The sequence below is a fragment of the Pteronotus mesoamericanus genome, unplaced genomic scaffold, assembly GCF_021234165.1.
Source record: "Pteronotus mesoamericanus isolate MK-2021 breed Mesoamerican mustached bat unplaced genomic scaffold, CSHL_Meso_final scaffold_54, whole genome shotgun sequence".
Classification (NCBI taxonomy): Eukaryota; Metazoa; Chordata; class Mammalia; order Chiroptera; family Mormoopidae; genus Pteronotus; species Pteronotus mesoamericanus.
In genome coordinates, this window is record NW_026555321.1 from 45,663,111 (window position 1) to 45,688,654 (window position 25,544).

Here is a 25,544-nt window from a genome sequence, read left to right on the forward strand (position 1 = left end):
CCACTTGGTTGGTTTGGCTGCTTGCAGCTCTCAGATGAATGTAGGCTTCTGCCCTTTATCTAACAAGCTTCATCAGTGCTGAACAGATGTCATATTTCCATCCCTCCCTTCTTTCTGTTCATTCAGTCCATTTTGAGCCCCTGCTGTGTGCCCAACACTCTTCTAGGTGATATAAAAGAGCAAATTAGACAAAATCCCCGCTCTCATGGGGCTTACATTTTAGTGAGGGAGACAGGCAATAAACAAAGCTAGTAAGTAAAATGTGTAACACCTAAGATGATATTGAGGGTAATGGAGAAAACAAAATCTGGAAAGGGAAGGGCATGCTGGGGCATAGCCACGAGTGTTCAGAGTAGTAAGGAAGGCCTAACTGGCAAGCAGTATTTGAGCAGAGACCTAAAGGAGGGAGAGAGTCAAATGCGCATTGCAAACAATGAAAACAGCATGTGCAAAAGCCCTGAGGCAGGAGCGATCCTGGCCTGTTCTAGGAATAGCAAGGAAATCATGTGGCTGGAGCATATGAGAATGGGGAGAGTGGTAGGAGAGGGTGTCAGGAAGAAATGGGACAGAGGGGAGTCAGGTCATGTGTAGCCTTGTGGGCCACTGCAAACACATTGCCATTTACTCTTAGGATAAGTATGGTTTGGTACATGAGAGTGTTGTGATCTGATTCTAGTATTACATGGCTGCTGTGTTGCAAAGAGACTGAGTTGGAACCAGGGCAGCAGTGGAGAGACAAGCTGGGAGACTGGTAAATTAGTCCAAGGAGGAAGCGATGGAGGCTTAGATGAGGGTAGCAGTACAGGTGATGGAAATTGATTGAAGATCAGCAGAAGCTGCTGACGGATTGATCTTGCCTCCTCAGGTCTGCTCTCAACTGGATAGAACAAGAGAATAGGACGGAGTCATCTCAGGATTCCCTAGGCATCTAACAGGAACTGTAGCACTGTTAATGCTACAGAACAGTCAGATTGTGAATTACATCGTGTTTTGGAGTGAGCCTAGGAGCACTAGAGTCACCTCTATGTTATCCCTTCCCCAGAACAAAGTGGTTTGCAAACAAGTATTTGGAGCCCATTGTTAAATTGGAGGCTGCTAGTGTGAGTTTAAGTAAGCCCGTGGAAGTAATGAAAGGTCTACATGAGCATATCTTGTCACTGCTCTTGGCTCTGCTCAGTGCTGTGTAGCTTCAGCCTCAGGCTCCCCACGCAGAAGCAGAGGGGCCCACAGCTGCCCCTGGCTGGGTGATCCTAGCTTAGCAGCCTAAATATTACAAAGTTCATATTCCAAGCAGTTCTGGCAGAAACCTCAGGATTATTTCTGATTGGCCACCTTGGTCCTCTGCCCACCCCAAAACGGATCTCTGTGGCTGAGGATACTGCAAGTTCACTGCAAGCTGCTTTTAGGAAGGGGCTGTGAAATGTGCTAAAGAGAGCTTAGGATCTTTCCATTCAAGATGTATTTCCTCATTAGAAAATGACAACTGTTTATATTTTGTTTTATACGTATACATAAGTATATGTGATTTAAAATAACCAGAGCTGTAAACATCATCCAATAGACTCAGCCAGTGAGCTTTTATCAAACTCCTAGTGCCAGAGCACAAAGTGAGTGAGAAGGAGAAAATTCCTACGTAGCAAGGAAAGCAAAACTGAATTGGCGTTCGCATGGAGGAGAACAGCCTAGAGGGGACAAGAACCTTTTTTCCATCCAACTTTTTTTCTTTTCATTAATGTGAAAGAAGGAAGCATTGGGAGCTCACACAGAAAGTGGGTAACTGCAGAAGACACGTGTGCTTCCCTGTGGTGATGCGGCTTTGAAGTGAGGACGATGGCGCATATTGTGGCCATTTGAGGCTCAGTGAGAGTGGGTGGCTGGTGAACAGACCTAACATAAGTAGAGCCCTGAGGCAGATCAGAACCTTCTAGATTGTTTCCTTGGTTGGCAGACCTGGCACCAGGGACTGAAACCAGCTCGCTGTGGTGGCAGTTTCTACAACCAGGGACTGACCATTTGCAGCTAGTGTTCTGGTTTCTGAGTGTGTTCACTTAGAGTTGGTAACACTGCAATTTCATGGGTTCATGCAATAGTAGAAAATGAAACCAGATGTCTCTGAATTCTGTTTCTCCACTAGGCTTCCATTATACGACACTGTTAGTGCTTTGAATGTCTACCCAGTTCTTGTGTAGTACCAGGCACTGAGCCAAGCACTTGGGTGGCAGCATCTCGTGTTATTCTTACAACAGATATGTATGGTAGGACTATTGCTCTCCCCATGTAAAACTTAGGAGACCAGAAGCTCATGGAGGTCAAGTGACTTGCCCAGGGTCCTGCAGGAAGTGGTGGACCTGGTTTTGAACACTGGACGTCCTCACTCAAGGACACAAAGTTTATGTAATTAAGCATCAGGATGTAGGCCTCACACCTACATACTCTGAAGGCTGAGCATGAAGGCTGAGTGTGATTGATGGTAATTGTGTGAGATGGAGTGAGGATTATAGGGCCATGTGCCAGTGTCTTACAGTCAGATTTACCTGCTTCCTTTGACCAGCGAAGGGAAAGTAAATTAACATTTGTTGAACACCAACTGGGCTGAGCAGTGAACAGAATTTTCATCCCCAGTGTTGGTCAGAACCATTTCTGTTGCAGTTAACAAACATCTATTGGGTTGGCCAAAAAGTTGGTTTGGTTTGTTTTCCATGAGATGGTTCTAGTAGCACTTAGTTGTCTTTAACTTCATTCAAGACAATTTTGTTAGATTGCATTTTGATGGCTGTCATATCAGCATGCATTTAAAAAAAACTTAGCAAATTGGTGAATTTTTTGTAGCCATTTTAACATTGAAGATGGGAGAAAATAAATAACATTCTCAGCATATTATTCTTTATTATTTCAAGAAAGATAAAAACTCAACTGAAACATAAAGAAAGATTTGTGCAATGTATGGAAAAGGTGCTGTGACTGATCAAACATGTGAAAAGTGGCTTGCAAAGTTTTGTGCTGGAGACGTCTTGCTGAACGGTGCTCCACGGTTCAGTAGACCAGTTGAAATTCATGACGATCAAATTGAGACATTGAGAACAGTCAGCGTTATACCACAGGGGACATAGCCGGCATCCTCAAAATACCCAAATCAATAAAGTTATTGGTGAAAATGAAAAATTTGTCTTTTATTTTACGGAAAAAAACTTAAACGGACTTCTTGGCCAGCCCAATATATCAAACTACCTTAAACACAAGAAGAAGAAAAATTGTAATTCATAGAATTGAAACATTCAGGAGCCTCAGGCCCAGCTGGACTCAGAAGGTAGAACAAGGACAGCAGGACTCTCGTTCTGTCTCCATTTCCTCACTTGATCTGGGTTCTGCTCTCTGTGTGGTCTGTCATGCAGGTGGCCCTCTGGCTGGGCGTAAGTCCCAGCGCGTGCCCCTGGCCTGTGTTGGATTTACACTCCCCCATCCCAGTGGAAAGGGAGTTTCTTTTAACGTCCCCGTTAGTTTAAAGATTGTGTCTTTGAGGATTGACTCATGCTATGGACTAGAAAAACCAGGGCCATTTTCAATGCCATCCTAACTGCAGGGTAAGAAAGTGCAGACCGCAGTTTTGAAGTGTTGAGTTGTATAAAATTATAAAGCTGTTGCTACTATTGCGTGGGCATCAAACCCGCTGCAGCTTTATGCTATTCATGCGGTGCTTATGGAGCACCTGCCAGCACTGTGCCGGGCCTGGTGACTCAGGACTGAGGTTCTTTCCCTCAGGGCCCTTGCAGTTCAGTGGCAGAGCCAGAGGAGGAAATATAACATAATAGGGCAAGGAGAGTGTTTTGAAAGGAGTAAGTCCAAGTTGCTATGACAGCGCATTGGGCTTCAGCCAGGTCTGGGAGCAGGGGTGGGGCCCAGGAGAGCTCCCTGGAGGGTCTAATGCCCAGACTGGGTCTTGAAGCACAAAGCTATAAGCCGGTGCAGGCGGTGTACAAGCAGCCCCTGGAGAGATACAGCCTGGCCTGTTATAAGCAGGTACTTTTGGTGCAGCATCACAGGAGCCAAGTGTGGGGACAGCAAGAGCCAGGTCATGAAGGCTGTGGAGCCACCTGCAGGGATACATGCCTTATCCTTAGGATGATGAGAAGGCATTGAAGGAGCGAAAGCTGCAGGGGGGCACAGGGAGAAGGAGGCACAGGGCCCAGAGGCGGACAGTCAGCGTTTGGAGCCCAGCTCCCCACTCACCTACTACCCTGTCACCTTGGAACACATATTAACAGGATTGCACTCATCCCCAGAGGGTAAAATGGGTTCTTGCGAGGTAAAAATTGCTACCCTCTTTGTGTATAAAGCACAGCTATACATAGATGTGTAGTGTGTTACTGGTATTAAAATTTTAGTGGGAGGTAGCAATGGCCAGGGGGGATGACTCTAAAGGCCCCTTGGAAGAGGTGCCAATGACAAAAACAGGTTGAGCAACATTGCCTTAGACAAGACTCCTCCATCACCTTCAGCTTTCTCACCTGCAGAATTGAGTTAAGAAAGGCACCATTGGGTTTGTGTGAGCTCTAGGAAATGCTTACCCCAGTGCTGGGCGTGCATTGGTAGGTGTTGTATTAACCTCAACTTTATGGGAAAATATAATTCTGGGTGCTGGTGTGCCTAAGAAAAAAGTTGTTGTTCTTTAATAAAGAAAAATCAGAGTTACAGATCTAAATAAATGTTGTCCCTTAAACATAATCACATTGTACAGCTGTACACAATTTCCAGTCGTACATCCATTGCTTAAAACATTGGTTGGAAATAGCTTTTGGAATTTCTTTCTACAGTGATCTGAGTTGTGCAAAGTACTGATCCCAGAAATAGTTAAAAGTTATTCGTTTGGAGTTAAATATAATATAAATGTAGGTGAACCAACTGAGCAGAACTATTTTGGGCCAAAAACAAAAAAGTTAATGCAATTGTTTTGGGTGATGCTCCCAGTGGGCCTAAAGGCAGTTCCAGAGAAGCACACCCCTAAGTCATTAGGTTATAGATGCAACCCACCCCCCTCCCAGAACAGCTTCGAAGCCAAGTGTTCGGATTCATGGACGCAGAGTTGGCTGTGTTAGAGTAAGCTTCATTAGCTGCTGCAGCAGACACATGCCAGTACCCCAGGGGGCTAACAACTCAAAGTTTATTCCTCACACATGTGAAGTATGATGGGATTGGGCCAGGGGTCCCCAACCTCCCTCCCTCCTCATCCATGGATGCCGCTGGCATTACTGCCTGAGCTCCACCTCCTTTATTTCTCTCTCTTCCCACTCACCTGCGAACCCCAGTCCATGGAAAAATTGTGTTCCATGGAACCAGTCCCTGGTGCAAAAAAGGTTGGGGACTGCTGGGTTGGGCAGCCCTCCTACACCTGTGACTCTTTCTGGAGCGTGTGTCTTCCAAGTTGCCGCAGTGGGGATAGAAAAACCGAGAAGGTACCCGGCTCTCAAATGCATGGTGAAGTGGAATGCTTCGATCTCATTTGCTCCCCATTGGCCAGAGATGGTCACACAGCACAAAGGACACAAGATTAGATAGCGGAGCACACAGGAATTTGGTGATCACTGCCAGAGCATCCTTAAGTATTTAGACCCATTGGTGTCACTGGGTTGAGTATATTTCCTGGAAAGGGCACCTTTGGAGGGCAGTCATTAGTCTCATCTCCTCACATTTGGCTGAACGAAAAAATGCAGTTGGAGACCTCAGATTTTTTCATCAACTGAAATATATACAGAGGCCCACAGGGACGATTTGAGCAATATTTTTACAGGCAGCAACATGGGTTTGTGGGAGAAATTTAAAATATTGTTAGCTGAAGTGTTACAGGTAGGATGCTGTAGTGCTCTCTTGAATGCTCCTTGCAAAGGCATGTCCTAAAGAAATGTAGGAACCAAAATCCGTAACAACGCAGAAGTTGGCATGAAGCTAGGACGAAATATATGCAAAGTGTTTTGGGACAAGGGTCAAGGTTGTAGGGCAGCTAATGAAAATAACTAACAGTTACAGCTTGCTTCCTTTTGTAAATGATGGCCCTGTGTATGCCTCTTAAATACTGTAGTAGTTACTATTAAAATGAGGGCAAAGAAATCAACTTAATAGTTGCAGTGTGTCAGTTTGGCCCTACTACTCGAGATGGTAATAAAACGCAGTTTCAGAATGACTGCTGTCGGAAAGGGCATTCCCACAGCTCCGGCTCCCCTGCCTTACCCACGACGAGGCGTTTGTCTTCAGTAATGAGCTCGGGTCCCTGAAACGACGTGGAGTAGCACGGCTGCAGCCATTCAGAATGAAGGGGACATTTGGAGGAAGGTTTCCTGATGATTTGCACAATTTGCAGTAGATGCTAAGGGAAGCACTGTGTGCCAGGTGTCCAATCAGCACGGTCGGGCACACAACATGTTTACTTTTATTAACTTCTTCCAGAGAATAGCTCAGTTACTGTGAGCAAGACATTACTGTCCACTTAAAATTATGAGTATTGCGAAAACATTCTTCACTTAGGTGGGCTTTTTTCCCCCGTAATCTTGAGGAAAATTGCTTTGAATGTAGCTCTTCTCTCTCTGATCAGCAAGGTCTTACCCCTGAAATGGCTTTATATATCTGAAGACCTACATAGCCAGGAATCTTTCCTTGAATATTTATCCTACCAGACATGTGCTAAGCAGATTACATTCCCTCCTGATGTAGGAATTATATCCTCCATTTTGCAGATCAGAGAATTGAGGTTCGGTGGCACGCACAAGTCACAGGGTCAGTCTGTGGGTAGACCCTGACTGTGAAGCCAGCCAGTTTGACAGCACAGACCATCATCTTAATCATTACGCTGTTTTGCCTGGAGGAGGAGTGGACGCCCAGAGGCATTTACTTCCTTCCACAGGCTGCTTTATAGAGCATGTTTTTTGTGTCGAAAACATCCAGTGGTTTGCAATCGTCAAAATTTATGGAAGAAAACTTGAGAGCACCAACTATGTATGTTCAGATGTTCCAGAAGGTGAATAGATTTGGAAGCCTAATATAATCTGTTTGTTTTATCTTAGTCCCAACTGTTCATCCTAGTTAATTTGATGACAAATTGAGCATCTTACTGACCATAATGCTAACTTAGAAAACTTTCCAGAAGGAAGGGTAGAAGAAGCTTTACTTCTCAGACAGGGCTGAACTAACTATACAGACTCTGGAACAGAAAACTAGAAATTATATGTGGGAATTGTAACACTGACCCAGGTTTGTTGAAATTTGGTATTAGAAGGATTTCACACTCTTGACTGAAAAATTCATCTGCCTGCTCAGCACATGACCAGGCCATCTGTAAATTCTGTGGTAAATCAGTAAATAGCAATTTAGCTTCAGAGGCAGATTTAAAAAAAAAAAAAAAAAGTCTCTCCTTTACTCCCATCTTTAGACCTGCAGAAATGTTGCCATGTGTTGGTGCCTCCTCATTAAGAATGCTGTTCATGAAAACAAGTGAGTTTTGTTGACTTTGCGCATTTTTCTCCCCTGGATGTTCCGTGGGAGGCAGGGTAATTAATACAAAGGGGTGCAGACCGCAAATGTGTGTGGGGTTTGTGTTGGCATAATGGAGGCTCCAGCAAACACGTGTGTGAAAGCCAAGTGTGAGCACGTGGTAACCCCTCTCGCTCATGGAGTGGCTGACCACATGGGCCCCCCAGGTAGTATTCCTGTGGTAGCAACGAGACACTCAGAGCCGCTGCAGCTGGGCACACACTGCCCTTCCATCTTGCCTGGCAGCTGACACTTCCAGTTTACTCAGTGGTGACTCGGTATAGTTCAGACGTTTGTTCTTCTTTCCCCAGCAAAGCTACAGAGGAGGCAGGTGCAGTAGGAATGATTTCTCCGTGCAGGTGACTGGACAATTGGCAAAGGGGAAACATCACTAATCACAACAACGCAACACATAATGGTTGAATTAATGCAAAGCACACACCACATTATTGAACCTCACAGCAGCCAGATGTGATAACCAAGGCAGCCGGGACTGTATCCTACCTTCTTCCTAACGGAGAAAGTTTCCAAAAGGGAAATTACTTGCCAGGATCGCACAGCTAGTATGTTTTGAAGGTACTTGCACCTAGGGTTTGCTAAGACCCTTTATGGCTGACCCCTTTATTCCTCCCTTTGTTCGGTCATTCAAAGACATTTCTTAACCATCTAGTTTATGGCAGGCGCTAGAGATTTGGTGAGGAGTTAGAGTTCTTTTCTTCAAGGAGCTTGTAGGTTAAGGGAGAAGATGAGCAGGTAAACAGATTATCACAGACAGAGGTCAAAACTGTCCTCCAGACCTGGTGGCCTCCAGACCTGTTTTATTTAGGTGACACTGTTTCAAAAATCCAGATTATTTTTAAAATGGGAAGATTTTACTTAAAACCCCAGCCGTCTGGGTTCTGGGAATGAGTTGGGAGAGCTGGCAACCTTGATCCCACATCCTTGTGGCACTGCGGGGCTAGATTGAGTGCACCTCTCTTGACAGTCTGCCTCACTCTGCCTTCTTCCCCCCGCCCCTCGTCTCCTGCCTGGCCCCCCAAGGCTCAGTGGGGGTGGTGCCAGTCAGCCTGTGCTTTGGGAGAGTCTCTGACCACCACCAAGGTCAGGTGGGAGAGAGATGGAGCTGGAAAGGCTTCTTGGAATAGAGAACATTTGGCTGTGATTTTCAAGGACAGATCCTCCAGGCCGAGGGAACTGTGTCAGAGCGAACCAAGAGGCACACGGTGGTGGTGTGTTCAGGACTGTCAGAGAGAAAACACCCTCAGACTGCCCTTCTCTCTGCAAAACAATGTCCGCTTTCATGGGTAGAATCCTGTTCTTTTCCAGGGGATTCTTCCTGTGCAGAGGCATGGGGTCAGTCCTGCAAGGGAGGAAATAAGAAACAAAAGGGAGGTTCATGTGCAACTTTTCTCAAGTCTAGAAAAATCTGAGCTTTCAAGTCATATTTTTTGGTGGGTTTATATGATCACCTTTATCTTTTGTGCAGACTGTTCGTGGCACCGCATGTATTCTGCCATCATTTTTTCTTTCAGAACTGATGAAGGCCCTAATAGGCCTCTCTTTCTGTGGCCACATTTCAATAAATTTATAATCCTTAGGAATAATTTTTACAGTTCAGCTTTTTAAAACCTGAAAATGTGTCAAGCCAGTGGGGAGAGCTAAGGTGCACTTCATGATGTCCAAATATGGCTTGTCCCAGGGTTTGAGGTCAGGATGAGTGCCGTTACCTTGTCTGGCTCTGAGATGCTAAAAGGCAAAGGGATGGGGAGCCTTGATTTCCCAGCTGTTCCTGGAGGTGGGCACCTTTTTCTCCGTTTTCGTGCAGCCATGTGCAAAGAGATCTGTGTCCTGTGGCAACTGATGCCACTGATCCAGGCAACTTTTTGCTCAATAACTGTTTCCCAAGTGGCTACCCTGGGGCCTTTCAGAATTCGAGAGAATCGTCAGTTGTTATAGTAACCAGCCCCCTGCTGTTGAGTTGGCCCTGAGATACCAGTCAGAGCTCTCAGAACAGGCTAACATGATATCATTAGACAAAAGCAGGGAGAGATTCACTGCTTAAAGGTTGCCACTTAAACGTAGCCGGGATACTTAAAAGACAGACTGATTCTGGGAAGGAAGGAGTAGATGGACACGTTTTCAAACCTAACTCACGTTTCAGGAAAAGCGCTTCCATATATGCTCAGTCGATGCACATAGCCAACACCTTTCTTTAGATTTCTTAGAATGAAGTGTCCTTTCTCCCAGGATTGATTGTATCTGTCTGTCAGTTTGCTCAGGTAGCCCCCTCAATTATTTGAGATATTAGTTATTGGTTTGCTGGCATTCGCTTCAAAGCAAAGTGTTGCCAGTTTACGGGTGGGAGTTTTAAGCGCCTGTGATTGTGTGTGAGGGAAAACTGCGGAGATGCAGGCTCTGCTCCAAAATTCCCGCAACAGTGAATCTGGCAGGATTCAGAGTAGGGCTAAGGGTTGAGAAGAAGTCTAAATATTTTAGGAAGCTGCAAATTTCAAGTTTTTATGAAAATTTGCAAAAACACTCCAACACACTCATGATTTTTTTCAGATTAATGTTTGTAGCCGCACTGAGTATGTTCCTGGTGTTTTAGGGACAGTTGTAGTTCCAGAATGTGCTCTATAGAGGGAGACAAGAAGTCCTGAATTACAGCACGCTTCGCCTCTCCCCGCCCCGTATTAATCACATTCCCACATTTTTATTTTTCCCAATTTTGGTTCCTGTGCCAAGCACTTTTACCCTAAATACGGAGCCTAATCATTATCAGAATTAAGGGAGAAAAAACACATCTGACACTTGAGAATTAGAGGATGTTCATTCTTAGAAGTAAAAAGGGGTGTTTCACACCTGAATTCAGAATTCTCCAAGGAATTCATCAGAGCTGCCCCAAGAGAGAACCTTTGCATATCTCATTTTGTCTTTGCTGTACTATTAACAAAGGTTGGAAATAATAGGAACCATGTCAGTATGAAATTCTACAGCCCAGGTTGTTAGGGGATCAAGTAAAGTTAATTAAATGCTTTCTAGTGTTCTTGTGACCAGAGAGCCTCTTTTGAATGCTAGAGCCAAGTCTCAGCTGCTATAGCCAAGTTTTAAGGGGAACTAAATATCAGACCTAGCGAACAGTAATAACATGACAGCTGCTTGCCCTGCCTTCCCCCTCCTGTGTCTTGCAAAGTCCGTATTGTGAACCAGGACAGTGTTTGTCCAGCAGTGAGAGTAATACATGGGGAAAGACACTAAATTCAGAGAAATTTGTGGCAGAAGGGAGGTTCAGATGGTACCCACAAGATGCCTACTATGTTCTATTTATTCCAGTGGTATTTTAGGCCATCCTCTTTGCCAGGAGAGCATGTGAGAGGTGGAAAGATAGGTATATGAATGGGAAAGGTCATTACTGGGTTTGTGATACTGTAACCTTCTGTTAACACTGGGTGATACAGGTTTCTAGTATACGAAGACAGCTTTTTAGAGCAAAGTTTCCATGTCGTGTTTCTTACCTCACCATTAAAAAAAAAAGCCTTAATAAAACCAGACACTCTTGTGTATAAGCTTTCTTTTGAAAATGTCCCAAAAAAGGCTTACCGAGGGGGTGCCTGTGTTAGATGGGAGGGCGGGCATTTGTGTAGAACTCATGGTGGCCAATTGAAAGTACTGTCTTCTACACCTGTTCTCTCTCTCTCTCTCTCTCTTTTTTTTGTCCATTTAGAGGGTGTAACAAAATAAAGTCGAAGGGCTTTCCCAGACGTTTCCGTGAAGTGCCTTCTTCTGGGGAGAGAGGAGAGAAGGGGAGCAGGTGAGGGACGGTCCAGCTTCAGGGGGGCATCTCTGCTGGGACCGGCTTGCTGGATTCTGTTTTTCTGCCGAGGAATCAGAGTCCTCTAGACAGCACATGCTGAAACCCACCTGATCTAACCCCCCAGCTCTCAAATGTAAGACTTGAAATAGCAGTGCAGCTTGTGGGTAGCTGGTACCAATTAAAGTATGTCCTGCTTGTGCTTGCCTTGCTTTATTTTGCCATTTTAGGGGGTGCTTTTTGTTCCTAGAATGGTACATACTGGGGGTGTTCTTTGTTTGTGTGTCTTTATGTCTGTTGCATCCATTTCCTTTCCAAAATTTTAGATGTTTGCATATTTGAAAGTTAAAAAAAATAGATTATGCATGCATTTAGCTGTACAAGTGAAAAAAATATCTTTTAGAAACCTAGACGTATAGATAAGTTAAGAAGAAGAGTAGGAAGGAAAGAGCGAAGTGATAAAATGGGGATGTATCATGTATTTTTCCATAAAAAAGATGAGCTTTTAAAAATAAAATAAAGGCACATATTCTGGATAGCATGAGTACTTGGAAAAGATGATTGTCCTGGAAAATTTATGATGTAAACTTTAGAAATCATGATTATGTAATCGTAGTCACCACACAAGAGGCTCTTGATGATATTCCTCTGGGGCTTATCTCGGCAAACCTCACATACTACTTACCGATTAAGATAATTCACTAATCAATATTGTGAGCAATCCCTTATTACTTTCAATGAACCAATTGAAAGAATTTATATTAGAATTTCTACATGGAATGATTTGTCTCATGTAAAATCTATAGGTAAATCAGATTATCAATGGAATTTTCAATATCCATCTACTATAATCGGGTCTACCCATGTGATCTGAGAAGGAATAATAAAGAATTATGAGCGATTAATGAGAAACTCTCTGGTCTGTCTTCTTTTACGCTGCACAGTGCAATTTTGGCCATGCAGGGAAAGGCTGTATCTGTGGACACTGGTAATACAACTATTCTTTCTATGATCTCTTCTTATTGAGGTCTTCAATTTCTAATCCATTTTCAAAGCTCCAAAGGTGAAAACTGAAATGGAAACCCCTCTGAAATAGCTTTAGAGTCAAAGATCTAATCTTTAAAGAGAGAACCTTGGACATTACATCAATGCCTAACTTTCTTGCTTAGTCCGTTATAAATATAGTGAGTTTTTAAGTGTAACTCAAAAAATCCTGCATCACCTCATGCACAGTACAAAGATAAATACACAACCACTTTCTAAGTCCTCTCCAGAAAATGTGCCTTAGCCGTGGACTATATTAACTCTAATTTACATGCTTGGCCCAAATGCAGGAATAGGCTTGTTATAGATATACAGGGTCTGGCAGAAGTAACACCTGCTTGAGTGTGGTTGGTAGGGTAATAATATGGGTGTAATAAATTATAGTTTTAATTTCAACATTTCACCTAAAATGTCATATGGTGTGCTTGAGTGTGATATTGTCATATTACAGAATAACATGCTTGTGATTTTTTAATAAAATATTTTATAATTAAAAAAGGGACAGTATTTGTGCCGGACCCTGTATTTTTCAGTTCTGAGAGGCTATATTTTGTTACACAGTGCTCATTCCCTCTGGTACCTTTCCTACCCCTGAGTGCCAGAAGCTTAGGGAAAGCACAGTCGTTTCTTGTACGTCTGCAAGTTGAGAATCACCTTGGGAACTACAAGTGTTTATATTGTAGAATATATACCTGATTGTGAATCAAGTATTTTACTTTACTTTTTTTTCATTTTTCGCACATTTTATTGGAAAATATTATTACATTTGATGATCCCCAGAATGAACATAAGTTTGCCTTATTGGCTGAAGTATTCATTGAGGTACTCATTGTGGAATACTTTACTTTTTTAATGTAGTAGCTAAGAAAGACAGACTCCAGCTCCTGGAGACATGGGATCTAACTGCAGTTCTTCCTGGCTCTGTGACCTTGAGCAACTTACCAAAGCCCTTGGAGCCTCAATTTCCCCATCTAGAAAATTAATAGTTCCTTCTCATGGGGTTGTTGTGAAGATTAAGTGAGGCTGTGTTTGTAAAAATGCTTTGTGTGGGAACTAGATTACCCCCTGAGAAGTGAAGAAGCGGAGGCTCTGAGAACTCGCTTGGCTAGGCTACCCCACGTGGGTGGCTGAGTGGGGACCACAGTTGCGGTGGCCTGAGTCCTGAGCAATGCCCCTTCTCCTCGCTGCTCAGGGTGCTCTGACACCCGCTCCAGGCTGAAGCGCTCCTGTCCTCAACGTCTCCGCTCTTCCTTACATTGGCTGCCCTGCCGTACTCTGTTCCTGCACGGCCTACTGTCCTTCCTCCTGAGGGTTCTGTGCACTGAAGATCACCAGCCCCCCCCCCCCCTCGCCTCCCCACTGCTGCAGCCCAGGAACTTCGGCGGCAGCCTCCTGACCCACTTCCATCCTCCACTGCTCTGTGAAAAGCCTTCGGGAGGGAAGGCGACCCTTCCCTCCTCTGCCAGGCCCTGCAGGAGACTGGGGTGCAGGAGAGGAGGCATTCTTTCTGTCCACTCTCCTCTCCTGGCCTGTGTCTCCATCCAAAATGTGGCAGGGAATCGGGAGAAAAGCCTCAGAAGCTGCCTGAATGGCAACCCTCCAGACATTCATAATAGCTATTGCAAAGTCCACATTCGTTTACCTGAGGGGCAGTATCCATCCGCCCCTTTTGTCTAACCTCACTTGCCTTAACCCTCTGCCCCTGCACGAGGGCAGATGGGAGGATGGGGGCTGCAAGAAATGATAGCTGATAATCCCCCCAGAAGGCAGAAGAGAAATAAAAAAAAAATCAGACCCAAGTGTTTTCAAAAAGTTGTTAATTAATTTTTGAATAGTACTTGACACAATTTTAAAACAAAAAGTTTAAAGTTATAAATTATATATAATTTATATATAATATATATTATACATTATACATATAGTCTGTCTGGGAAAAGTCCAGCCATTGTTAGTATAATGAAAACAGTTTGCACAACATTGGTGTAACCTGGCAGCCAAGGAGAGTGGACTAGAATGCACGTTCGTGCGTGAACAATGACGCTTTCACTGTAATAGTGGGGGTGGTAGACATCATTGAGTGAGCATGTGCACTGTGTGGCCGTCGCATTCAAAATGACTAAACAAGCAGAGCAACAAATCTGCATCAAATTTTGTGTGGCGCTTGAACATTCCTCTGTGGAAACTATTCAGATGATTCAAAAGGCCACAGCTATGGGCAACTCATGATTGGCAGCTTCATCACACAACACGCCTGCTCATGCATCACATCTTGTGCAGAGATTTTTGGGAAAACATCAAATCACCTAGGTAACTCAGCCCCTCTACAGCCCAGATTTGGCACCCTGTGACTTCTGGCTTGTCCCAAAACTAAAATCACCTTTGAAAGGGAAGAGATTTTAGACTGTTGATGGGATTCAGGAAAATATGATGGGGCAGCTGATGGCAACTGGGAGAACTGTGTGAGGTCCCAAGGTGCCTACTTTGAAGGGGACTGAGGTGTCATTGTCCTTTGTACAATGTCTCTTGTATCTTGTATCTTCAAGAAATGCCTCTCTTTTTCTTACTGCATGGCTCGATACTTTCCGGACAGGTCTCTTTTACCCCTAAATCTGCATCCCATCACCCAGCCACCCTGCCCCCCCCGTCTCCCCACAGATAAGTGACCTCTACTAGTTTGCTGTCTGCTCTTCCAGACATAGTGTGTGTACAAAGAGTGACTGAAAGAGAACAGAATTTATTTATAAAAAATTGTGTGTTTATTCTTACATGTTTAAACTTCAGTCACCCTCCAAGTACTCTCCATTTGACGGAATACACCTATCAAGAAGGTTTTTCCACTGCTCAAAAGTTTTTGAACTCATCAGTTTTGATGCCTTTTCATGCTTTTGCTGTTTTTTGTTTCACCTCTTCCACATTGGCACATCATTTTCCTATCAGGACGTTTTTCACCAAGGGAAACAGAGTTGCTCACGGCAAGATTAAATGAATAGGGAAGGTGGTGTACAGGGTGAGGGTGATCATGCCATTTTGGTCAAAAACTGCTGAACACAGTGCGGTGTGGGCAGGCCCGCTCATACATCACCCACCCAGGAACAGGCAAACACGTTGGAAGAGTCTTCCAAAAACATTCGCTAAAGCTGAACGCAGTCTCTCACAACACCAGCTAATGCACTGGTGCAGTTGTGTTCCTAGAACACTCGCCTAGCGGGGAAGCCTGTGCTGCAAGGGGTCAGCCCTTGCCAGTTTCTTGGGGGTCTCTTTCTTGTATATGCACATACAGCGTGGGGCAAAAGTAAGTTAACAGTTGTGAGTATGCACGTTTATTCTTGCATTATTATTTAATTACTGTACTTTTCATATGAATAACTGTAACCCTTCTTCTGTCCCGCCCTGTCTGACTCTGTGGGCCTTATCTCCTTGGCGCAGTACAGTATGCACTGTCACGAACCTTTTTTCCATGTAATGCAGTTTTCCTCTGTGCCTGTGTCGCTTCCGCATTCATTTCTACAGGAGCATCATGTTCTTCTGTAGAGATGTGTTGTGATTTACTTAACCAGTCCCCTGTGACTGTCACTTTGGTTGTTCAGTCTTTTGTTCTTACAAACAATACCCTGCTGAATAACTGTGTCATTTTCAAGTTGTGCTCGTTAGTCTGTCGGTAGGATAAATTGAAGAAATCGGTGGCATCACGAGCTACACGCATTTTAACTTTGGTGGATGCTGCCAGATTGCCCTTCCGGGTGGGATGCCAAGGTGGGTTCTGTCAGCAACGCAGGAGCCTGCTCCCCAGCAGCTTCTCCAGCACAGCGTGTTCTCAAACTTTGGCATTTTTGCTAACTTCATAGGTGAAAAAAAAATGGTGTCTTAGTGTAGTTTTTAATGTGTTTGCTCTTAATGATAAGTGAAGCAGGGCATCTGTTTGTGTCATTCGTATTTCTTCTGCTGTAAAATGTTTGTCTTTTGTTAATTCTTCTTTTGCATTGTTGGTCTCTTTCCAATCAAGAGAGGGATCTCTTGTCAGCAATATGGGTTGCAAAAGTTTCTTCCTAATCTGTGGTTTGCCTTTTAACTATGTTTATGCTGCTTATTTTATAGAGTCAAATTTACCATAAATTTCTTTTCTGGTTTCTGAGTTATCGTTAGAAAGTCTTTCTCTATTCTGAGGTTGTTTAATGCTTTTATGGTTTCAAATTTTAATATTAAATTCTTAAGTCATTTGGAATATAACCTGGTTGGTAGTATGATGTCTGAATCAACTTCTTTTTTTCCCCAGATGGTCCCAAGTATTTAAAAAGTACTACAATCTGGGGCTGTTCGGTGAGGAGGCACGTAAAATACCTCCTTAAAATAACATTGAATGCAAAACTCTGACTGGCTTATTTCAGTCAGTATGTTAATGAAATAAGTAGTTGCCAAACTTTCTTTTACCAGATGATTTTAAGATATAGATACTGAATCGTGTGCAGTACATACAGAGCGAATTTCCGTCTCCTGCCACCTGCCTGAAATGAGTGGGGCCCTCATGGCCCCCTTTCCCTCCCCACTAGGTGCGGGTTGTATCTGTGCCCTCCAGCCTCAGTCCAGAAGCTCAGAACATCCCAGGGCCCCAACTAAGTGCGAGACAGCCCCTCCGAGCCCCACCGCCACGCCTTCTTTTCTGGGTCACAGCTGGGAGCACTGGGACGTGCTGTGCAGACCTCACTATTTAAAGGCAGCTGTCCCGTAAAAATTTCCCTGTTCCTGTTCTTGGTCTGATCAAAATGCAGCTCATGAAATGACCGTGGCTCTTTTATCTCCTGGAAAGAGTGACCAGTACTTCAGTCCTTCTGGGTGCCTACAAGGGTTCTCTGGCAAGCCTAATGCTTAGCCAGAAAGTAAATTGCCGTGAGGTCACTTATGTGTATATAATTTGTTAATTTTCTCCCGCTTTCCTAAGAAGTTAATTGCCGGCAGTTTGTATCCTCCAATGAAGTTCTCATTGCAGGAGTCAGGTTGTTGTCACTTCCAGGTATAGCAAGAGTTGAATGGGACACCCCTCCTGCCCATGGGAGATCCAAAATAGTTTGAAATTTTTTCTCCTCATCTGGTATCCGTATCTTCTCTCACACCCCATCTATCTGCAACCTAATTTTGTTCACTTTTTCTTCCCTTCCTCCTTCATCTCCTCACATCTGACAAGCCCCATGTTTCTGAGGTATGACAACCAGATGCCCTGGGATCCTTAGCGCACCCCTCATGGGAAGCGTGCCATTTGATTATCCCCAAAAGCACATTCATATTTGTCAGGTCACGTGTCCCGGTTATGCTTTGGGCAATGTGCAGATGAGAAGAGCAGTTCTGAATTTTCCTTTGTAGATGTCCTGTTCCTTAAAAAGATGCTATGAGTATACTGAGCTCTACAAACAGAGTCATTTCACCAACAATAAAGGAAACTTAACAAGTGAGCGGCTGCACATGAAAAATCTCAACTCAGATCTTACGTTGAACTCCTTGTCAAGTGGGACCCCGAGTTATTTCGAGCAGGTGCTCCTCTCTGAGGAGAAGCCCAACAGCAACCATAGCCTTTTCCTCCTGTTGTTGCCTTTGTCACTTCAATTTCTTGAAACAGACCTAACAAATGAGACCATGGCTTTTTAACACAGCTCTCCGTCATCTTCCTTGAAGGCATGTAAACGTTTTTAACTTCCATTTATAAGTGGGTCTTATTCATACATGGTTTACTACAACAGATCCATTTGCAAAAGTAAATATTAATGTGATTTCTGTACTCAACAGCATGAGAATCAATGGGATTATTAGCAGACGTACTGCTGTACATTTCAATGAGGGCAGTATATAAATCAGTTAAGATTGCTTAATTAACATTCAACAGCAGCTCAGCCAACTGCCCTGTCCTAGCCTGCAATTAGCATTTTGAGCTGCACGCGACTAGAAAACTCCTTGTCCCCCTGATGTGATTATAAATCCATTGAGCTTAATTTGAAGACAGTGACTTGGTTTCTAAACCTTATATCAACACGTGGTTCTTTTGTAGTCATGGTTTTCACAGGAGTCCAGAGGTGGTGCCCCAGCAGTCACAGTGACACTGAGGGCCGCGCTGTAAACCAGGACCCTGGACGCGGATGCTGTGTTCTCGTGAGGTCAGCAGAAGGGATGTCTGTTTTGACCCACATGCCCACATGCCCAGAGTCCTCGGACACCTGCCTCTGTGCGCAGGACTGGATGCCGCCTTTGAGGGAGCCTTTTGGATGTACAGCCGTGCCGAGTGGAATTCCAAACCTTTCCAACATGCAGTCTTTCTGGGCTCAAGATCAGCACTTTGATTTTGAAAAGTATCAGTCACCTGAATTATTCCCAGATTCTTGTCAGCGGGGCAGAAAGCAGTGGAAGGAAGAAAATTGTTAGGACATACCAGCGGTTATCCGAGCAGTTACCTGAAACACAGGAGCACAGAAGGGAAGCTGCAAAACTTGGGTCATTCGGGGGCTTCTGCCTTAAGGGTGTGTCGGACTCCTGGAAGGACTCAAGGAGGGGTGGGGGGCGTCAAGAGCCTTCCTGCTCGTCTTTGTAGTTTGCTGCATTTTCTTTTGAGTAGTTAGCCTCTGTAACTCGAGTATTTACTAACACTTAGAAAGCACTGTCAGCAGGTGCAGGGTGAGCGTGTCTGTGTATCATTAGTCAAGAGGGCTCATCACGTGCTGGCAGAGCGTGTGTCTCTGCATGGAGCTCAGGGAATTAACGTTGATGGCTTTACTGATGTGGATCGATATTTACTGCATCCCAACTAGGGGATGTACTCTGACATGTGCTGTGCTTTCTCAAATGCAGAATTTTTGATTTTTGAATTTCAGATACGTGGTATCTCTCTCCCAAATACCTTTTATCAGTAAGACTGATAAGTCACTTTTAGAAAAATATTCATGACTGTAAGCATACAGTGTCCATGGGCCATATAGAAGCCAGGCTGATCCATAGACACACTCCTGCCTCAAGGCCTTCAGGCACACTGTGGGTCCGGACCTTGGAGCATGGGGCATAGCTTTGAGACCGAGGAGCTGCGAGCCACAGCCCACATTGATTCAATCAGCTACTGGAGAGCATCTCACACGGGACCCTCCTGACTTCCTGTCAGGCCTGTCTTAGAAATCTTAAAACACACAGCCCATGGTGGCTTTCTAAAAAGGGATGACGGAATGGAGAGTGACATAGAAATCTTGTTTCAGTTTTGCTACTTAGAACTTTCTGGGATTTGCCCATAGATAAAATATATTGGCCGTCTTCAGTCAAACACCAGAAGAAGCATTTGGCTTGTATTTAGGGACTGGGTTGTATGAGGAATGTATACCTTTGAACATCTGACTGGCATTCAGTGTGGCGAGGTTCTTACTCTGTGAAAGTCATACCAGACACGCGACCAACTCAGGGACTAAGAAACTTAAATCTCCCATTTCATTTAATTCTGTCCCGTATCTTCATTGGGTTTGAACTGCAGAAAAATTCTCTCATGCAAACTGGGAGGTCTCTTTCTTGCTCCCATGTGAGAGCATTCAGTGAAGGTTTGGTCTTAATAGCTTCTTCTTGGGGTGGATTTTAGAAAGCCATCTAACTCACTGGTTTGCAAATTCTTTCAAGTGACAGGGCACTGAAATTCAGAACATCATGAACTCTTTAACATTGAAGTACATATTGACAAATCCAGTTCATTCATAGAAACTAAAACTTACTTTGATGGAAGAAAAATAAAGCAGGCCACAAAGGTAGTTTAAAAGGTAGCTTTCGGAAGAAAAACTTTCATTTGAGAAATATGAGTTATTTTCTGAGATCCAAGACTTTTATTCTATCTGAGCGGCAATACACTTTGCTCCACTTGAGAAAATTCCACCCCTACTGAGAACCGAGGTTCTAACAGAAATGGAGCAGAAGAGAAATTATGTGCAGTACCATATTTCTTTGTTTTTCGTGGGATTATGTTAACATCTTTGAATTCTTAACCATTGATTCCTGTGCCAAATGGGCCCTATGAATTCTAGAGCTCTGCTTTTATGGACACTTTTATGGTATTCACCGTGTGAGACTTTTATTTCTCTAACGGCACTCTCAGCGAGAGTACTGGAGGCTCCCATAGTGAGCCTTAACCAGGGACAGTGCGCACCGGGGTCTCTTGGGAAAATTGTCTAGAATACACAGGCTGTGCCCCACAGCGACTGCTCTAGAATCACCAGAGTCATGCAACATGGGCACTTTTTAATTTAAAAATTCTCTTTAATTACAGTTGGCCTTCAGTATCATTCTGTATTAGTTTCAGATGTATAGCATAGTGATTAGAAAGCCATGTACTTTACAGAGTGGTCCCCTAACTGCTTCAAGTACCCACTCAGCCCGATACATAATAGTTACCACAGTATCGCTGGCTATATTCCCTATGCCATACTTTACATCCCCATGATCATGTTCTGTAACTGCCAGTTTCTACTGCTTAATCCCTTCACCTTGTTATTTTTCAGGCTCCCCAAACCAAGGAGTTATGCACTGCTGGCTGATAACCACCACCTGACTGAAACTTTACTGGGGGGAGGGTGCGTGTGTGCATGTGCGTCTGTGTGTAGGTGTGTTAGAGATAAAGAACACATAAGCACTGTGAGGGCAGGCACCTTGTCTGTCTTATTTATTGATCTACTTCCAGCACCTCATCATCAGTGATCAAGAAATAGTCAAAAAATGGGCTCTGGTCATGTGGCTGAGTTGGTTAGAGCATTGTCTTGAATTTACCAAGGTTTCAGGTTAGATCCCCAGTCAGGGCACATACAGGAAGCAACTAATGAATGCATAAAGAAGTAGAACAACAGATAGCCATTTCTCTCTCTCCCTAAAATCAATAAATAAAATTATTTTTTAAAAATAGCCAATAAATGAAGAAAAGGGTAGAACAATATTCTCCCAAAATGTTAATACTGATGATCACTGTGAGGAGGATTTGGAATAGTTTCAGTGGATTTTTTTTGTTTATTTGTTTTGCTTAATTTTTCTGCATATATCATGTATGATATAGATAATTCTTTCTAAATTACTTGAATGCTCACCCAGACTTATTTATAAGCACACTCCAAGCTATGCAGTGACCGCTGAATAAATGGTTCCTGAGTCTGCTGACACCTTTGTTCTAAGGGGAGACATTTCCCCCCAAAGGTCTGTAGTTGTTAGTTCCTCCCACCCAGTCCTTGTGGGAGCAGGCGTGTGCTGGGCAGGGAGGCGCACGAAGAGCAGTCTCTGCTCTCTGACCTGCATCCAGTGCTGTGCGCCTCTCTGGCAATCATAGTTGTTTTGCTCCAGGGAAAATCCATTATAAACAGCAGCACATGGGGCACAGGAGTGATTTGCTTTGATACGCACAGCCTTTTCCCAAAGAGAATGTGGAGTCTTTAGTTTCACATGTAACTGAGAGACTGAGTGAACTGCCTGCCCATTTCTTGCATAAAACGAATCAACAGTATACATGATATCCTTTGCAAACCACTTAACATAAAAAGAACCTTGGCCAATAACGACTTTTTACTAATAGCTTTATATTTTTAGAAACTTAATAGGCATAGTAATTTTGGTCGTAGCATAGAACTTTTTTCTTTTTGTGGGATATTTAAAGCATGACCTGGAAGATTGGGTACTGACTGTTTCAATGTCGTAGGACATGTCTTTGGGTTAATAAATACTTGAATGGTCCAATATCTCAGCAACCACAAGTTTTTCTTAGCTCTGACTCTGGGTAGGTAAAGTTCTCATTCATTTGAAGGCCATAAGCTATGTTTTTAACTCTTAATGTTATATCCTGGAAATCGGTGCAAATTTCATGGGGAGGGGAGTGGGATTCAAGAATAGAAAATTTTATGACTAATTTATAAACAGAAGATACTACCTCCATCATCAGAATCATGTTTTCTTTTTTCATGTGGCTTTCCATAATTTCACATTCAGCAGATTACTACCAGAAAGTTAACTATTTGCGCATTTCATATTCTGGAGCTTACGTTAGCCTGACTGACTTTTCAAATTCAGGTAAAGGTCTCTAAACAAGTGATGAAAATTTGTTTTATTATTCATCTTACCAATCCCAGGCAATTCATAGAAAAATATTGCTGTTCAGCGCTGTGCAAGAACAGTTCCTGTAAGCCATGTGCCGAGAGTGGGAGTGAGTTACGTTCAGACCCCCTGATGGTCTGGAACAGCACCCCAGATCTCTTCAAGAGTGGTGCCCAGGGTGCAGTGGGTTAGAGCTTCTTTCCATCTGCAAACAGGCACTGCTCAAAGAAAAACGCTTCACACTGTGACATGGGGTTATTTCTGACTGCATGTGGTAATAATAGCTAAGGTGGAATAATCTGCAAGACTCGGAGGCCTCCCCGCTCCCACCTTTGCTTTAGAGGTGTTTGATTTTTCCAGCCTCCAGCTCCCTTCTGTGGCTTCACAGAAACAAGGTGTGCCCCACAGAATCTTCCCAGGATACTTTGATTAGATGAGCAAAGACAGCTCTGAAAAAGAAGCTGACTTAACTCCAGTCATTGGAGTACAGAAAAGCTAGCTGTGGTGTTATATCAATGGGCTTGGTGAGAGACGCCAGAGTGGGACAGATCCCAGTGACACAGCACCAGAAGGAAGCCGCCTGCTTGGCTAAAAGACCCAGCAGTAGGGCCAGCTATTGTGAAGCCCCTCCGCCAGATGAACAGGGACCCTTCTCTGGTCACAATAGCCATTCACGCTGAGCAGCCTCATTAAATATTCAGCCTGTGCTTCCGGCAGCTCATTAGGGCCGCAGTGAGCAGTGACGTGGATGCTGGAAAGCACAGGCAGCCAGCATCAGAGGCAGAGGGCTGAGTGAGCGGCTGATGGCTTTTCTGTGCACTGCCTGTCCTATGATGACCAGTGTCTGCTCCCTGCTTTGCCTGAAGTACAGGTAACAATGGAACAGAACCAAAACCAAGCAGATCACACTTGAGGGCTTCAGGTTCTTATCTCTGATTCTGTCTGGCAGGGGCCTCTGATTTTGAGTGTTTGCCCCCTTGAAGCCCTCTGACCCCCTTAAGGAGCTCTCTGTGGCTTTGGGGGCCTTTGCAAAGCATTAACAATGTGGAGCTCTTGTGTCCTTGGGCTGTTTGATGACTGCATTTGGGAGCATTCGAGGTATGGTTTTGAACTTGGTGCTGGGAGTTTCAAATAGCAAATTATTCCTTGGAAGCACGTCAAATTTAGTAACGTGGGCTAAATCCTAGCAGTTTGTGGAGCAAGTCTGTTCCACCCAAGTCAAGTTTTCCTGTATCTGAGTAGTTCATTACTTTCCCCTTTTGCCTATCAGGATAGGTAGGGTATGATATAAAATAAATATTCCATCAGCTGTTTGGGGCTCTTCCAATGGGCTGAATGTTGTCCTTCTTTGTATGTCGTTACTTTGTTGCTCAGTGCTGTTTGATATTTAAAACTGGGAAGATCTGGGAAGGGAGAATTGAAACATGATGAACTCAGACAAAGTGCATTTCTTTGGTCTTACTGTTGGCATGTTTTTCTCTTTCCTGCACAGAAAATGTTTTCAGACAGCTCATTTCTATGTGGAAGACAGCAGTTCACCTCGGGTGGTCCCCAATGAAAGTATTCCTATTATTCCTATTCCGGGTAAGTGAGACACTACTCTCATTTCCAACAGACTAATTGTTTTTCTCTTTTGTTCTCAACTGTATGTGACGGCCATGACAAAATATTATTTGTATAGCCTTTTAAAGCTTGCCTAGTTTCAGAGATCCCTGACTAAGGTCAATTTAACAAAACCTGTGCTCCTTTACATATCTGCAAAGTAATGAAATCCTCTTTAAAAGGAACAAATAACTATAACTTAATACACTATAGATTCCCATGCAGGGGAGGGAAGCAAGCATAGAAAAAGGGAGAAACATACATATTTGCAATCTACTTAGACTAAATTTCATTTTGATAAGCAGTTTTGCTTAGATTTTTAAAAAATCATAATTCGCGATATACTTTTTAAGTTGAGTTTTCTCCTATGACTCCTTACTCTGAAAGTAATTTATATTAGAGTGGGAAGTTTGGCTCTTAAGATGTTGGTGTGGAAGACTGGGGATATGTTCTAGGCCTGGTATGTATTTCATTCGTCCTCCAGTAGAAATACAAAAACTCAGTCGTGTTAGGTGTAGGGGTTGGTAGCGTGCACTGTGGTTAGTCCTAGCAAATGCCATGGCCTGTAGGATTTCAGCGTTGGCTTGGCTGTGATAGCCAGGATGTGGGATTTGAAGATGGCCTGACCGTTTTTATTTGGCTCCCCTTCCTTTTTGCCCAACTTGAACTTCTTCCTCTGGCTTCACTTTGTACTTGTAAATATTTATCTGTAAATATCTTATGCCACCCTCTGGACATCAATTATTCTTTTATAAACAGAGGTACTACATTTTTTATGGTGGCTTATATTTTATTTTATTTTTTAAGTATATTTTATTGATTACGTTATTACAGTTGTCCCAATTTTTCTCCCTTTGACTCCCTCTTCCCAGTACCCCCTTTTCTTCAGCTACCCCCGTCCCTTTGCTTCATGTCCATGGGTCATGCATATAAGTTCAGTTCTTTGGCTTCTTCTTTTCCGATACTATTCTGTACCTGTCTATTTTTGTACCTGCCAATTATGTTTTTTAATCCCTGTACCTTTTCCCAAATTTTCCCCCTTCCCCCTCCCAGCTGATAACCCTCCAGATGATCTCCAAATCTATGATATGATTCTGTTCCTGTTCTGTTCTGGTTGTTTGCTTAGTTTTTTTTTGTTTTTGTTTTTCTTTTCTTTTTTTTTTTTTTAGATTCAGTTGTTTATAGTTGTGAATTTATTGCCTTTTTAATGTTCATAGTTTCGATTTTCTTTTTCTTAGATAAGTCCCTTTAACATTTCATATAATAAGGGCTTGGTGATGATGAACTCCTCTAGCTTTGCCTTGTCTGTGAAGCACTTTATCTGCCCTTCCATTCTAAATGATAGCTTTGCTGGATAGAGTAATCTAGGTTGTAGGTCCTTGCTATTCCTCACTTTTAATACTTCTTGCCAGTCCCTTGTTGCCTACAAAGTTTCTTTCGAGAAATCAGCTGATAGTCTTACCAAATTCCTCTGTAGATAACTTTCTGCTTTTCT

At 43.5% G+C, this 25,544-nt stretch overlaps 1 protein-coding gene across 3 annotated transcripts in view; it reads left to right on the forward strand.

The window, feature by feature from the left end:
- PTPRG (protein tyrosine phosphatase receptor type G) overlaps positions 1 to 25,544 on the forward strand; it is a 681,808-nt gene that overhangs the window by 605,677 nt on the left and 50,587 nt on the right. For 2 of the 3 annotated variants that reach the window (XM_054595580.1, XM_054595581.1), the window contains exons 14-15: positions 11,243 to 11,329; positions 23,940 to 24,031. In XM_054595580.1, coding sequence (XP_054451555.1) covers positions 11,243 to 11,329; positions 23,940 to 24,031 — 179 coding nt within the window. The remainder of the gene's footprint in view (positions 1 to 11,242; positions 11,330 to 23,939; positions 24,032 to 25,544) is intronic. The other variant, XM_054595582.1, reaches the window with a different exon arrangement.